Consider the following 17,550-nt stretch of genomic DNA (forward strand, 5'->3'; position numbering starts at 1 on the left):
ACCAGGAGGAACAGCAATCCCTGTTTCAGTTTATTTTAAACAGCCTCCACAAACTTCAGCTAACTTTAGCCAAAATAAGCTAATAACCGATGGAACTTTTTATTTCCTATTGCCAAATCACCTTTAAGTGACATCAAATTACATTGATTTGAACAGATTTAGATTTTCTTCTGAATGTACATGCCCCCATCACTTCCAATGTTTGTTAGCTGTGGTGTCTAAGGTTAGCTGATGTTTCTAGTGACTGTTAGCTGTGGTGTCTAAGGTTAGCTGATGTTTCTAGTGACTGTTAGCTGTGGTGTCTAAGGTTAGCTGATGTTTCTAGTGACTGTTAGCTGTGGTGTCTAAGGTTAGCTGATGTTTCTAGTGACTGTTAGCTGTGGTGTCTAAGGTTAGCTGATGTTTCTAGTGACTGTTAGCTGTGGTGTCTAAGGTTAGCTGATGTTTCTAGTGACTGTTTAAAGAAAACTGATCCATGGATTCAAAAAAAGGTGCTATCTCGCACCAAAGAGGGTTCTTCGGCTGTCCCCATAGGAGAACCCTTTGAAGAACCCTATTTGGTTCCTTGTAGAACCCTTTTGGGTTTCACCCTTTCTCCTATAGGGACAGCCGCAGAACACTTTTCTAAGAGTGTACTTTCAGGTTAAGGAACCATCTAAGATTAAGTTGTAAATGGTGAACTACAGATTTTTCACCTTGGACATTCAAACCAGTGACCTTTCTGTTACTGGCCCAGTGCTCTAAACGCTAGGCTACTTGCCACCCTTAAAAAGAGAAGGGCGAAGTCAACTAATGAAGAGAGAAACAGGGACAGAGAGAGTGTATCAGAGGCTGAAATCTGAAAGGGTTTTCTGGGTCATGGTCCTGTCAGCTCCAGTGGGGATAGGGAGAGATAAGGCGCTGGTGGAGATAACACACAGGATGAGGAAACACATGCAGACACATTGTCAGACAGGCAAAGAGGAAGAGAAAACAGCGGTGCTCCTTCAGAGAGAGGGAGAGAGAGAGAGGGAGTGCCGTGTGTGTGACTGTGTTGCGTGGCTGTTCTCAGGCACAACACACATTACCCTGTCATTAACACTACCAAGACTTTCGACAGGACTGCAATTTGCCACCGACCATAGTCAAACAGAGTGAACACTGCAGTACAGAGCAGCTTCAGTGAGGGAATGGAGGCTACACGCTTGGATGAGTCCTCTGTCTGGGTTTTTATAGTCCTCTGTCTGTGTTATTCTGCGTGCTTTCACAATGTTAGCCAGCAAGCTGGAGTAAAATGTAATTTTTAAAATAATAATCATTGACAACTAAGCTCTCTAATTGTTACTCTAATCCACAAATGGTTCCTCCCTAATAATCCTAGAGTAAATTATGCTGCCATGGTTTCCGCTTTTAATACAACTTCTTAGAATTGTGGGATTTCGCAGTGGTTTTTGTCATCTGGCATTCCAATGTGAACTTCCCATGATTCTTGCTAAATCCAACAGCAGTTAACAGTCTGAGGACACATTTAATTCCATGTGATTTCGCTGTCATTTCACGGTGCAACCATGCTAAACTCCCCACCTTGAGTCTCTCACAGACCTCCAGTCACAAGCTCAACGTAACAGAGAGTAGATTTACACCACCAGATGACTATAGCTCTGCTTAGAATAACCCTTGAGCAGATGAAGGTACAGAGAGCATCAGCTCCCTGGCTCTCCATTAAGCGCTTACTGCCCTGAGAGCCTGGTGACATTTCAACACAGGGAGGGACAAGCAGACAAATCAACCAGGGAGCTCCAGGCTCCTTCATCCCTCTCCTTCCTTCTCTCAGATCAAGGTGTTTTGGAAGAGAGGGAAACAAGGTTTTGGGGCGTTTGACAGAGCATGATAATAAATCATTGGCTGTTACTTTCCCCTTGAGGTTTCTGCTGTGACATAGGCTACAGTACGAATGATGCAGTATGTACCATGTAGTGGCTTTAACCTGGGCTCTATTACAACGAGGTCCTGTTCCTGCTATGACCACATTTAGAGAGGCTTGAGGTTCACGGTGATCTGCACAGATAGAACAGATAGTGAGAGACAGTGACCTTTTCATTTGTCCGGAGACATCGTGCACCTTCTGCTCAGCACACGCATCACATATATGCTCTCGTACACTCGTTATTCAACACACACAGTTAGCAATGTAAGTAGAGAATTACTGTGCAGGCCTTTGAGCCAGGTGTGTGAGCGGTCTCCTCTCTATGACTCCGAGTTGAGTAATCAAATCATGTCTGTCACTGTGTACCTTTTCACTTCTGCAGAGCCACATGTGCTCTGTTTAGGCATATGGTAATGCTTTGATACAGAGCATATGTGTGCTATTTAAGTCTCCTTATTGGGACATTTAAGTGTACCATTTCTGTCCATCCTCCCATGACTCAACATCCCCGTCATACTCGGCTATATTCAAGTTGCCAGTCAAGTGCGTATGTGACATCAGTGATTACTCTGCTGTCATAACCCGTAGCCTGAGGTCACATCCTGTACACTACGGGCCTGACGCAATTCAAGGCTACACGCCGTTGACCTTGCTAATAAGTGGGTTCAAAGTTTAATGCTGGGAATGAAGCCCACAACTATGTTGAGTATGGCTATGGTCCATGCTTCATAGCTACAGTTGAAGTCGGAAGTTTGCATACACTTAGGTTGGAATCATTCAAACTTGTTTTTCAACCACTCCACACATTTCTTGTGAACAAACTATAGATTTGGCAAGTCGGTTAGGACATGTACTTTGTGCATGACACATGTCATTTTTCCAACAATTGTTTACAGACCGATTACTTCACTTATAATTCACTGTGTCACAATTCCAGTGGATCAGAGGTTTACATACACTAAGTTGACTGTGCCTTTAAACAGCTTGGAAAATTCCAGAAAATTATGTCATGGCTTTAGAAGCTTCTGAAAGGCTAATTAACATCATTTGAGTCAATTGGAAGTGTACCTGTGGATGTGTTTCAAGGCCTACCTTCAAACTCAGTGCATGTTTGCTTGACATCATGGGAAAATCAATCAGCCAAGATCTCAGAAAGAAAAATGTGTAAACCTCCACAAGTCTGGTTCATTCTTGGGAGCAATTTCCAAACCCCTGAAGGTACCACGTTCATCTGTACAAACAATAATACGCAAGTATAAACACCATGGGACCACGCAGCCATCATACCGCTCAGAAAGGAGACACGTTCTGTCTCCTAGAGATGAACGTACTTTGGTGTGAAAAGTGCAAATCAATCCCAGAACAACAGCAAAGGGCCTTGTGAAGATGCTGGAGGAAACGGGTACAAAAGTATCTATATTCACAGTAAAACAAGTCCTATATCGACATAACCTGAAAGGCCGCTCAGCAAGGAAGAAGCCACTGCTCCAAAACCGCCATAAAAAAAAGCCAGACTACGGTTTGCAACTGCAAACTGGAGGAAAGGCCCAAAATTCACCCAACTTATTGTGGGAAGCTTGTGGAAGGCTACACGAAACACTTGACCCAAGTTAAACAATTGAAAGGCAATGCTACCAAATACTAATTGAGTGTATGTAAACTTCTGACCCACCGGGAATGTGATGAAAGAAAAAAAAGTAGAAATGAATCATTCTCTCCACTATTATTCTGACATGTCACATTCTTAAAATAAAGTGGTGATCCTGACTGACCTAAGACGCTGCCTTTTTACTTGGATTAAATGTCAGGAATTGTAAAAAAGAAAACAGAGGTGAAATGTTTTGGGCTAAGGTGTATGTAAACTTCCGATTTCAACTCTATGTCCAATCATGCTTTCTCTCTTAATACTAATATCACGGTGACTGTTGAAGGTCCTACAGATATCAGTATTGAGAGAGAAAGCATGATTGGACGTAGCTATGAAGCATGGACCATGGCCATATTCAACATAGTTGTGGGCCTTATCGAGAACAGTGGGCTCAAGCAGCTGATTGATGCTCACCTGGAGAATCTTTCATCTGATCTCACATTGACGCTGAAGCGAACTCCATGAATATTGCATTTTCTCCAACTCTTTTTAAAACAATGCTAAATTAGTGCCTTCGTCAGAGCTGCTGATGAAACGGATTCTGATGCATTATTTAATGGTCGAGTTTTAAAACCGTGCCTTAAATGATGGATCAGGATTGCACACATAATATGAACTACTTATACCAGATGACACATCAGGTCAAAGGAAGGGAAACCAAAGCTTACTTGACTTTTGATCATGTCATGACAGTCTCTACTTGTGGTCTGTGTGAGGCTACCCAGGGTTCAGTGTGTTGCTGAATCCCATGGCCTTATCACTGCAGTGGACAGATTGGAATGGCCTTTGGCCACCTTCATGGCCCAGTGTTTATGGGAATGTGGGTATTTGCTTCATTGCCTGCCCTGTGCCCTCTCATCCTATTTGACTTGCACTGGCTGTGGTTCTAGCTGTAACCCCACCTCTTGTGAATACACTTCCAGCTTCATGTTTGCTCACACCATTCTGCCTCGCTGCTCTGTTGAAGATGATTTCAGGCAAACTTCCCCCGTAATCCCCCCTGCTGCTGCCCCAGTCTGGAGGTCCTGTATAGGGGAGGACTGTACCAGGATGCACCAGAGCCCGCAGTCCACTAAGCCAGCCAGGGACCAGGGCAGTCCAGCACCACCTCAGCCCAGTCGCCCACCCAGGGTGAACACGTTGGGAGATGGCCTGGTTCATTAGACCAGAGCTTTCATTGGCATGAGGTGGAACATGGTTTACCATCGACTTGAATTGTTTACAGGCCAGCCAGAAGAAAACAAAGCTGCTTTCTCAATTTTACTCAGAGCTCTCAGGGTTTCCTACCATAGATCATTACATGCCAATAAACTGTACAACACTGTAATTTAGTGTCTAGAAATGTGTAAATATCAATTTTGTCCCATAACACAGCACTGTTTGGTGAATTGCTGATACCGTGCCCTTCTAGGACCCTTCCCCCAGAACTGCTAAGTGGGTCCTGCTTTATCTGAAGTGCTTTCAGAGTGTTGTTTAGAGCCTTTATTTAATTAGTTAAGTACTAAGAGATAAAAGCCACATTCCTAGCCATGACTCAGTCCCCATCAGACTCCGGCCTTAACATAGGCCAACCTTGACACAAGCGGAGCTCAGACGCAGGCACTCCCCTCTAAAGGGCTCTCCAGTGTTTTCACAGTTTACGCAAACGGGAGCTCAGACGCAGTCACTCCCCTCTAAAGGGCTCTCCAGTGTTTTCACAGTTTACGCAAACGGGAGCTCAGACGCAGGCACTCCCCTCTAAAGGGCTCTCCAGTGTTTTCACAGTTTACGCAAACGGGAGCTCAGACGCAGGCACTCCCCTCTAAAGGGCTCTCCAGTGTTTTCACAGTTTACGCAAACGGGAGCTCAGACGCAGGCACTCCCCTCTAAAGGGCTCTCCAGTGTTTTCACAGTTTACGCAAACGGGAGCTCAGTTTGCGACGCGTTCCAAAAAAAAGATTCAGCCTCACGAAAGTAGAGAGGTACGCAAAAAAGCTCCATCGGATCCGTTTGCGGACTGTGTGGAGCCCTTAAGGTCGGTTCGTTACAAGTGGGATCAAGTCGTTCAGAACGTTGAATGAAGTTTTCGTGTGACACTTCACTTTACATCTAGCGTCATAACACTTCATGACAAGGTCCGAACATGTCACAACAGCTGACATAACATGTCCTATGTTATGACGATACCATGAACAGTTATGTCAGCTGTTGACATGACATGGTTATGACCGTGTTATGACGGTAAAGTATCAAGTAAAGTGTCACCAAGTGGAGCCGTGTTTGTCTGACTCTCAGTATGTATCAGGCTATGAGAGGGATACATGCACCCAAATGCCCCAGGACTCTTAACCACGCGTGAAAAGGCTCATAAAACCCAAATCACAGGGCTGATTAAAGATGAGAAGACTTAAAATAGCACTTCCTTTGTTTGGAGGATGAGTGAAGCAGAAAGTCAGTCAGAGAGAACAACTCCCTGGTCCCTTCTCTCCCTCCTTTTCCCTTTGTCTTCTTCATTCCTGTCTTCCTTGTATACTAGCACACCAGGGAATGTCTAGGTTTCCCATTCTTTGTAATAATATTTTTTGAATAAAGCGTTTTATACGAGAGAAGTGTGTGCATTTGAAGCAGAAAGACATACTGAATATGCAACTTCAGAGAAAGAACGAGAGAGAGAGCAAAACAAAGCGAGGCGGGGTAAAGAGCGAGCGGGGTTCAATTAGGAGAATGTTGAAGGGGAAACATTAGTCTGGTTTGTTAAAACAACTACATGTCCTTCTTCTTACTGACATGGCTCTTGGACCCTGTTCTCCATTCGATGGTCCCCCAATTACACAAAACAAGGCATACAGAAAATATTATTCACGCCACTTAACCTTTACGGAAGAGAGACGGAGGAGTAGATGGAGAAAGAAACAGGATGCAGGAATAGTGAGAAACAAGGAGATATGAGGGAGAGGCACATGGAGAGAAGGGAGGGAAAATTTAATTTTTTTAAAATCGAAAGGGGATATAGATCAAACAAGCACAAAAACAAGGGAAAAGCAAGCGTTTTTATTATAGTGATGCACTGTTCTGAGAATCCATTTCATATCGGAGGGAACGTACATCATCACCCCCCCACCTCACAGTGAAACCCTCATCAGCTCAATCTTAAGACTGCAATTACTCCATTATTCGCCACATGCTCTCATGCTCTGCCAAGACTTTGAAGGCATGCCAGGGAAGCACCTTTGAAACAGAACATTAAAAACAAGGAAGGCGGTGAAAGGGAATTTGCAAATGATACTGGCATGTAGCTACTAGGGTGGGTAAAATGTTAGTGTGTGGGTGAACACCCAGGTCCGTGATACAGGTCTGTCTTCGACGTCCATCCATGTCTGAGGACATCAGAGAGATGAAGTGGAAACCAGCCACTAGGGGCAACAGTGAGCGCTGTTACCTTCAAGTAGGTTTTGGTTTTGCTAGGGCATTGTGGATGCGGATGGATTTAAGCATCTGCATCGATTCCAAAGGTTTGAAGATAAAACAAAAATGACTTTTTATTATCCCAAACCTTAACCCTTGTACCTTAACCATTCGGAGTTACTGCCTAAAATGAAGATGTCTGAGTTACTGCCTAAAATGAAGATGTCTGAGTTACTGCCTAAAATGAAGATGTCTGAGTTAATGCCTAAAATGAAGATGTCTGAGTTACTGCCTAAAATGAAGATGTCTGAGTTACTGCCTAAAATGAAGATGTCTGAGTTACTGCCTAAAATGAAGATGTCTGAGTTACTGCCTAAAATGAAGATGTCTGAGTTACTGCCTAAAATGAAGATGTCTGAGTTAATGCCTAAAATGAAGATGTCTGAGTTACTGCCTAAAATGAAGATGTCTGAGTTACTGCCTAAAATGAAGATGTCTGAGTTACTGCCTAAAATGAAGATGTCTGAGTTACTGCCTAAAATGAAGATGTCTGAGTTACTGCCTAAAATGAAGATGTCTGAGTTACTCCCTAAAATGAAGATGTCTGAGTTACTGCCTAAAATGAAGATGTCTGAGTTACTGCCTAAAATGAAGATGTCTGAGTTCCTGCCTAAAATGAAGATGTCTGAGTTACTGCCTAAAATGAAGATGTCTGAGTTACTGCCTAAAATGAAGATGTCTGAGTTACTGCCTAAAATGAAGATGTCTGAGTTAATACCTAAAATGAAGATGTTTGAGTTACTGCCTAAAATGAAGATGTCTGAGTTAATGCCTAAAATGAAGACGTTTGAGTTACTGCCTAAAATGAAGATGTCTGAGTTAATGCCTAAAATGAAGATGTCTGAGTTACTGCCTAAAATGAAGATGTCTGAGTTACTGCCTAAAATGAAGATGTCTGAGTTACTGCCTAAAATGAAGATGTCTGAGTTAATGCCTAAAATGAAGATGTTTGAGTTACTGCCTAAAATGAAGATGTCTGAGTTACTGCCTAAAATGAAGATGTCTGAGTTACTGCCTAAAATTAAGATGTCTGAGTTACTGCCTAAAATGAAGATGTCTTAGTTACTGCCTAAAATGAAGATGTTTGAGTTACTGCCTAAAATGAAGATGTCTGAGTTAATGCCTAAAATGAAGATGTCTGAGTTAATGCCTAAAATGAAGATGTCTGAGTTACTGCCTAAAATGAAGATGTCTGAGTTAATGCCTAAAATGAAGATGTCTGAGTTACTGCCTAAAATGAAGATGTCTGAGTTACTGCCTAAAATGAAGATGTCTGAGTTAATGCCTAAAATGAAGATGTCTGAGTTAATGCCTAAAATGAAGATGTCTGAGTTACTGACTAAAATGAAGGTGTCGGAGTTACTGCCTAAAATGAAGATGTCTGAGTTAATGCCTAAACGTAACCTTTAACACTTCGAAATGTGACGGTTGAGAAACATGGATGACCGTCTAATTCTGACGTGAGGCTGTGAGAGATAGATGGAGTGTAAAGGCGTCCACGTGATTCCCAGCCGAAACAGTTCGCAAGAGTCCGTGCATATATTATGACGACATTTGTGTTAATTTTAGACTTCGGGTAAGGGGGTTTTCAGTTGTTTAGTCACACGTCACTTTTTCGAGGCCAGCCGAATTTCGGGAGCCGAATGCTACGCCCCTTCATCCGTGATTGGGCAACAGTAGGGATTCTTCGAAAAAGTCTTGTCATTCAACAAGAGACGACTTGTTTTGATGCACATTTCTTCTTTCAGAAATACTGCACCAAAATGTCTTTTGCGCGACTAAGAGCTCCTTGGCAAAAACATAACAATTAATGAGAGATTTCTTGAGTTATCTTAGATTAATTCTGGCTATTTTGAGGAAGTGTATACTACCTACGGCATCTTCAATAGGAGAAACAGTCCTATTGCCACTTTTTTATCGTTCCTTTCAAGCGACAGTCTAAAGGGAGCACACTCGTTCGGTTCGTCTAGCCGCCAGCCGAACTGAAGCATGCTGACGCCTTAAACCATACACCTACTACAAAACATGTGAAAGGGAGGAAAGTTCTTTGTCATGCACCCTTTAACTGATTTACTCATCACTCTTGAATCCTGCCCATATCCCTGGGCAAGAGTTGATGAAACCATTGGATTACTGAAGAGATTCCATCAGATTAGTCTTCTGCCAAGAATCCAAAGCAATGCCGCAAATGCAGCTTCCACCACTAGCCTGTATTCTGACATCCAGTAGTTTATGACTGGTAACATTCTCACTGGTTATGTTTTATTTAATAAATTAGCTTCAGATAGCTCTGTGGCTATTCATTATGGTAACAATCTCAGGTAAAAGAGGGCACATGGAGAGATGGAGCTACTGAGTAAGTGATAAAAAAAATATTAAAAAATACTTGATGTTAGATGGTTCCTCAACACAAAAGTAGTCTATGGGCCAGGAGAAACTGTAATCCCTGGTTCAGTTTTCCTTAAAGCAGCCTCTACAAACTTCAGCCACCATAAACTACCAATGGAAGTCATGCAACCTTTTTTTATTTTGCTTTGTTTACATGCCCCCAGCACTTCCATTGATTGCTAGCTGTAAATAGTGAACTGCTCCTTTAAGTGCCTTGCTCAAGGACACGTCGACAGATTTTCCACCTTGCCAGCTCGGGTATTCGAACCAGTGACCCTTCGGTTACTGGCCCAACGCTCTAACCACTAGGCTACCAGCAGAGAAAGCGAGTGAGCGAGAGAGAAAAAAAATCCCCCTCACATACTGCTTTGTTGTCTGACTGACAGTGGTGCACTCCACAAGAGGGGACGGCTGGGTGTGTGTTGAGTAGGAGGATTACCCTCCCTTACTCTCACACCCCTAATCCGAGGTCAAGTGGTACAGCTAATTTGGTGCTGTTACCAAAGTCACCTTCAAAAGTCTATGGAACACTTTTGTTTGGTCGCACATTCAGTATTTCACTGCAAGCAATGCATACATTTCACACAAGCTTGCTCATATACAGACAGCTCGCCTATTCATACACATCCCAGAGCACTTTCCTTTGCCCTTCTTCATTTGACACTGTTTATTCTCCACAGTTCAATCTAGACTGTTAAATATTTAGACTGGAAAATACACAGGTTTAACACAAACACGCCAAGGCATTCATAGTAAACCCCCCCCCCCCCTCCCCCTCCTCCTCCATCCATCCATCGCACACGGCTGTCTGAGCAGGAGGTGTCACAGGAGGACAGGGGTGGATTTTGTTCCTCACTGGATGAGTAAACAAGACGAGTCTAAACACTCTGACTGAGACAGCCGCTGAGTGACTGACTGGGAATACACCCCCACACACCCAACAACAATGATACCCACACCCCTAGGAACAACATGCACAAACACAAACACACTCAGGCAAGTAAACACACACACACACTCCTTTCTGACACAGACATCACACACACTCCAACTATGAGGGTGTAACACTCTGGCTGTATGTGGCAGTGTAAGGGGGTAATGAGGCTGAACACATGTGAAGACGCAGGGACCTCATCCTTAAACTCAGGCTACCCGCTCCTCAGTCTCCTGACACTGTTTCGGGTTCCTTTCTTTTCCCAATCTTTCAAAAGGTTTTCATCTGAAACGCTCAGCCCAGCTAACCAGGCTTTTTATCCTCATCCAATTAGCACGTGATTCATTAAATATTGAGCAGCCTGTGAAGTATTCATTTTGAATGCCCACTTAAGGGGAAAGAGATGTACAGCCACTTCGCCTTACACGACTCTGCCTCAGATGTCAAATCCAAATCAAATAAAAGTTTGTCACGTGCTCCGAATACAACAGGTGTAGACCTTACATCTAAATGCTTACTAGTACAGGTAGCCATTTGATCACCTGTTCAGGAGTCTTATGGCTTGGGGGTAAAAACTGTTGAGAAGCCTTTTTGTCCTAGACTTGGCACTCCGGTACCGCTTGCCATGCGGTAGTAGAGAGAACTGGGGTGGCTGGGGTCTTTGACCATTTTTTGAGCCTTCCTCTGACACCGCCTGGTGTAGAGGTCCTGGAATGCAGGAAGCTTAGCCCAAGTGATGTACTGGGCTGTACGCACTACCCTCTGTAGTGCCTTGTGGTCAGAGGCAGAGCAATGACCAGGCAGTGATGCAACCAGTCAGGATGCTCTCGATGTTGCAGCTGTAGAACCTTTTGAGGATCTCAGGTCCCATACCAAAACGTTTTAGTTTCCTGAGGGTTAATAGGCTTTGTCGTGCCCTCTTCACGACTGTCTTGGTGTGTTTGGGTCATACTAGTTTGTTGGTGATGTGGACACTAAGGAACTTGAAGCTCTCAACCTGCTCCACTACAGCCCCGTCGATGAGAATGGGGGCGTGCTCGGTCCTCCTTTTCCTGTAGTCCACAATCATCTCCTTAGTCTTGGTTACATTCAGGGATAGGTTGTTATTCTGGCACCACCCGGCCAGGTGTCTGACCTCCTCCCTATAGTCTCGTCGTTGTCGGTGATCAGGCTGTTGTGTCGTCTGCAAACTTGGTGTTGGAGTCGTGCCTGGCCATGCAGTCTTGGGTGGACAGGGAGTACAGGAAGGGACTGAGCACGCACCCCTGAGGGACTCCAGTGTTAAGGATCAGTGTGGCAGATGTGTTGCTACCTACCCTCACCACCTGGGGGGCCCCCTGCACTCCCTAACTCCACTCACTCATCTTATATCCATGTTTAGAGTGTGTGATTTTCTATATCTGTACTGAACAGGTTTCTGTATTCATTGCCTGTGTCTGTCTGTTGTGTGTGTTGGTCGTCTTGGCCATCAGGAGTCTGAGGAAGAGCTGTCTAACAGGCCATGAGTAAACCCATTGACCTTTTCATATATCGGAGGAACATTAGATTCCATACGGATGAGAGATTCTCAGCAGTAGCACAGAGCTCACACTCAGTGTGTCCCTCTATCTGTGCCCACTTAAAAAGACTCATCAGACCCAACTCTAGGTTATTTTTCATCTCTCCATCTCGTGGTTGCATCTTTCCATCTCTTCATATTCCCCTCCTTTCACCGGCCACTCTCAACATTCACTCTTCTCGATAATTGTACCCCCTTATTGCAACTCACTAAACAAAACCCTCTCATGAATACATTAATAATTCATTAGTAACATTTGGGCAGTTTGTTCATGTATCTATTGTCTATGGAAACGTAACCTAACACCTACAAGGTGATTTGGGTAGCGAAAGTCGTGTAGGCCTATTTAATCAAAACTTCTTTGATTGTTCAACTGTGTATCTTTGTCTGTCCTCACACGAGAGAGAAATTAAGGCCTAGCTTATGAATTGATGCACAATTATTACATGCTTGCCAATAGGTGAGAGTCTGGGCTTTGACAAAAGAGGAGCTTGCTTGAACAGCGTTGGACAAATCCAGGCCAAGTTCTCACTGGCTTTCATAATTCCCCATTCGCAAACTCAGCATGAGTCCACGAATGGCGGGAGGGGAGGGTCAAAATCACGGAGGGCACGCACGCGACCCTTTATGAGGGTGCAATCATGCATGCAGACCACCCCTTCTCTCACACAAGCATCTGCCATAAACAGGCATTCCCATGCTTACAAACCCAAGTGCAGTCTGCTTGCTCTCTCTACAGCCAGAAAGGTAGACTATAGTTTTACACTAGTCTATATGGAACTATAGGCACAGGACACCAGGGTTGGGGGCTCATTTCAGAATCTTGGAATTGACCCCCATTCAACTCGTGAGTTGAAATTAGAATTGGCCACATCCCACAGGAAGTAGAATTTAATTCAATACAATTTAAATAAATTCCACTCAGTGTAGTAATACAGGTGCCTTGTTTGACAAGTAAACACAGCGGACATTTCAGAGTTTCCTGGTTCCGACTAGCACATGAATGCGCTAATAGAAAATGAGTTTAATTCAATCTGACAGGTCACACTTCCAGATACCAAAGAATATACAGTATATATATACAGAAGTATGTGGACACCTTCAAATGAGTGGATTTGGCTATTTCAGCCACGCCCGTTGCTGACAGGTGTATAAATTCAAGCACACAGCCATGCAATCTCAATAGACTAACATTGACAGTGGAATGTCCTTACTGAATAGCTCAGTGACTTTCAATGTGGCACTGTCATAGGATGCCACCTTTCCAACAAGTCAGTTTGTCAAATTTCTGCCTTGTTAGAGCTTCCCTGGTCAACTGTAAGTGCTGTTATTTTGAAGTGGAAAAATCTAGGCGCAACAACGGCTCAGCCGTGAAGTGGTTGGCCACACAACCTCACCTCACAGAACAGGACAGATGATTGCTGAAGCACGTAAAAGTCGTCTGTCATCGGTTGCAACACTCACTACGGAGTTCCAAACTGCCTCTGGAAGCAACATCAGTACAATAACTTTGTCGGAAGCTTCATGAAATGGGTTTCCATGGCGGAGCAGCCACACACAAGCCTAAGATCATCATGCACAAATCCAAGAGTCGGCTGGGGTGGTGTAAAGCTCACTGCAATTGGACTCTGGAGCAGTGGAAACACATTCTTTGGAGTGATGAATCACACTTCACCGTCTGGCAGTCTGACATATGAATGTGGCTTTGGGGGATGCCAGGAGAACGCTACCTGCCCAAATGCATAGTGTCAACTGTAAAGTTTGGTGAAGGAGGAACAATGGTTTGGGGCTGTTTTTCATGGTTTGGACTAAGCCAATTAGTTGCATTCTAGACAATTCTGTGCTTCCAACTTTGTGATAACAATTTAGGGAAGGCCCTTTCCTGTTTCAGCATGACAATGCCCCCATGCAAAAAGCGAGGTCCATAAAGAAATTGTTTGTCAAGATTGGTGTGGAAGAACTTAACTGGCCTGCACAGAGCCCTGACTTCAACCCCATCAAAAACCTTTGGGATGAATTGGAACGCCGACTGCGAGCCAGGCCTAATCACCCAACATCCTTGCCGGACCTCACTAATGCTCTTGTCTGAATGGAAGCAAGTCCCTGCAGCAATGTTCCAACATCTAGAGAAAAGCCTCCCCCATTAGAGTGGAGGCTGGTATAGCAGCAAGGAGGGGAGGGGGGGGGGGGCAACACCATATTAATGCCCATGATTTTGGGAAGAGATGTTCAACAGGCAGGTGTCCACATACACTACATGACCAAAAGTATCACTTTTCTCTGGAAACAAATGTTCATATAATATTTTAACTAATTGCTTAGAATAGACCATTATATTTCCAGCACAATTTAATTTGTTTGGCTTCTTTTTGAAAGCCACGGGGTCAACTTGAGGGTTGAACTAATGCATTCTGGTAAATAATATATATATATATATATATAATAATTAAAATGTAAGTGATTAATGAAATATAATATCTTAGAAAATTCACATTTAATATTTGATATGCATGTTTTATGTACAATATTTATATTTGTATAGACTAGGCCTTGAAGTGACATTTGAATTAAATTATATTTCCTTTATTCAAATTTGAATTCTGTATCCCGTTTACTATTTCAATTAAAATTCAAGAATTGAAATTTCATATATTCTAAATTAAGCCTAACCCTGCAGGACACACAGCTGTTGAATAGAACCCGTGTCCGACTTCGCTGGACATTATGTGCCAGGAGACTCCAGTCTTCCTCACCAATTAAGTCAGTATCCCCACCACCACTATTCACCTCAACCAGCAACAAGTAGCCTAGCCCAGTGTAGAGTTGGATATTGAGTGAACTCATGTCATTAGACCTGATCTCGAAGCTTACAAAATAATCGGTGTCCCCAAGGTGCGCATGATCCCCATGAGTTGGTAGTTGTATTGTTGCGTTCAGTATGTTTCTCCAAAGGACGGACTGCAATGTCACCTAAATAACGCACAGTTATTCGCGTTGACAGCCTGTAAAGACACGGTGTACACGAGTGACATGTATTCAGTCAGTCATAATCAGACAGTTTTGTTTGGGGGGGAATAGACGACGACTACTTATAAATACATCTAAACTAGTCTATATGACAGCGTTTAACCACGTACCTCTTGTTCAACGTATTCCAGTAAATAGGTTCCATGTTACCTGCAGCTATTCCCAGTAGATCCACAATAAAAATTAAAATAAATCCCAAGCCATTACAGCAGTCCCAAAACGCCAAAGCCATCCCTGCTCCTCGGCTCTCTCCTGCCATTTTACCCCAAAAAGTGACGGGGAATCGATTCAGACAAAGAATCGTTTGGAGACTGCGAACGAAGTTCACGAAATCCCTGGAAGCGCACAGCTATTGTGCGACTTCGGAAACCGCATAAGAAAAAACGTCCCAAAAATCAATCAGACAACATTCAGAGTAGTTGGAATGTGGTTAGAGATACCTCTTGGGGTTAAAGTGCATTAGTGGCAATATTCAGCTTTCTGGTTTAAAATGTGTCCAGCAATTATGGACATTATTGCATGGCAAAGCCTATATCTATCATATCTCCTAATGTCACCTCTCCAGACAAATGCAAATGCGTTGAAGGTCGCGAATATCGGAGTAACCGCATTCTACCACTTTGGAAGCGTAATTTTGGATAGCGGGCGTTTATCTTCATTGGCAAAGTGCCATTGCCTACCTTGCCACGCAGATGCACTGGTTTGCTTGCTCAAATGTCCCTGACTCATACAGCCTAGTCCAATGTTGTATAAAAAATCATTCGCTGACCCAAGTTGATCGCCTATACGCTGTGCGCTTGTTGCAGCACTTGAACGCTTAACGCATTAAGGATTTTCCCGCTTTCTCCATTGTTATGCCTTCTGCGTTTTAGCGCACACAAAAAAATGCCCATTCTATCCGTCATTTATCCTTTCCGCTATTATGGCACAACCTTGGCAAAATATCAAGTCAAACTTAGGTCAAACTTCAAAAAGGACAAGGAGTCACTGAATATTGCCATATTAAACATAATGCACCTCGATTAACTCGTTTTGATCAAAGCCAGTTTCCTGAGGTCTCTAATGTTCACTATACTGCTTTATGTTCGTTGCATCCTCTCTCAACCTCGTACTATGCTGCACACTGATAGAGTAGCTAGGTATAGAGATGGAGTGCAGTAGCCCATGCTATGCAAGACTACTTGTGTCCCAGAGTGTAGCTCTGGGAGACCCCCCTTACTATTATCACCACCCAAACTGATGACATACCCAAATGAAACATGCCCTCTAATCAGTATAACACACGAATCGGAACAACTTCACACATGATGCATATCCTCCTTTCGCCATTATGGCAGCGACGGGTCGACTTCGGATTGTCTAATGCCGACAGTGGCCAAGGAACATAGTGAAAGGGCATGTAGCCTATAACCAACATATTTTGCCCCGAATATTGTGGCAGATGCCGTGTCAAATGTTGGTTAAGATTAAGAAATGCCAGATGGGCAGTAACAAGCTTGTAGCTCCCCCAGACGTTATTCGGTAACAGATGCTATTAATTTATAATATAACAATTCAGCAACTCATTTCCAGTAGTTTCATGATTGTAAAAGTAGAAAAGAGAGCGGAGTAAAGTGCAGAGTATAGGACAACAAAACTGAACCTACCATGCCCCCACGTGGGCAACATGTAAAACCGCAGGCAGTGTAATATCACATATTGTACCGTCTTTGGTAATACGTAAGAGGTAAGACCGACCACCAAGAACGTCGGACGTGCGCAGTAGATCACAGCTGAGCGTCGACGAAGTGGCAATTCAACTTGTGGAATCGTCGGTAAAGGACGTCCTGTTAGTCGGTCTTCCCTTTAAAACAATATGTAATACCGAAATTATGACAACACATTCATATTGCATTCCACAGTTTATTTATTTTGTAACACGTCTATTCAAAAGGAAAACTATATACACAATGCCCCCCCCTCCCCATCTCAAATGCTGCTGTGGTGGAGTAGCAAATCACATAACATTTCCCCCAAAACGAATGAACCAATTCTGCATGACAGACATTCCTCTAATAGCTTTAACATTATATTTAAATTTTTACAGCACTCAATTTAATCCCCATTACTGCAATTTTACTGCTCTGTTAGAAGGGCAAATGTTGTCCCAAACCAACCCAACGCCAGAAATCATTGGATACACATCACCAGGTCAAGCATTACTTAGGGATGGTGGGGAAGGGGACATCACACATGGGCAATTTAATTATGTACATTTAAGGCAAGTAAAACCAAAAAGGTTCAAATAACCAAACAAAAATGAGTAAAGAGGAATTAATCGTTGACTATTTAAATCCAGGAGTTGAAACTTGCCAACCAGATGTGTGTGTGTGTGTGTGTGTGTGTGTGTGTGTGTGAGAATGTAACAGGCCATGAGCATAGTTGTATATGTTCAGTCATTTTGAGAGTCCATGTTCACAAGGTGTGTGTTAACTCCTGGTTGAGACCTTAGTCAGCTGGGTTACATCTCACCCTCAGCCCAGGGACAAAGCTGGTTTCTGGGAGGCTCTCCTCTACAGTCTGCTCCCCTCTGAGACCATCCCATGTCCAGCTGTGATCCAGTCCAACAGGGTATGAGAGCCCACAGGCCTCGGCCGCCAATACAC

The 17,550-nt window shown here is 43.5% G+C and overlaps 1 protein-coding gene across 1 annotated transcript in view; it reads right to left on the reverse strand.

The window, feature by feature from the left end:
• Positions 1 to 16,279, reverse strand: part of LOC124007962 (ephrin-B3-like) — a 37,397-nt gene extending 21,118 nt beyond the window's left edge. The window contains exon 1 of the mRNA XM_046318871.1: positions 15,016 to 16,279. Within this exon, the coding sequence (XP_046174827.1) occupies positions 15,016 to 15,164 (149 nt within the window). The 5' untranslated portion in view covers positions 15,165 to 16,279. The remainder of the gene's footprint in view (positions 1 to 15,015) is intronic.
• Positions 16,280 to 17,550: the final 1,271 nt, after the last annotated feature.

The sequence above is a fragment of the Oncorhynchus gorbuscha genome, linkage group LG02 (assembly GCF_021184085.1).
Source record: "Oncorhynchus gorbuscha isolate QuinsamMale2020 ecotype Even-year linkage group LG02, OgorEven_v1.0, whole genome shotgun sequence".
NCBI classification, from domain to species: Eukaryota; Metazoa; Chordata; class Actinopteri; order Salmoniformes; family Salmonidae; genus Oncorhynchus; species Oncorhynchus gorbuscha.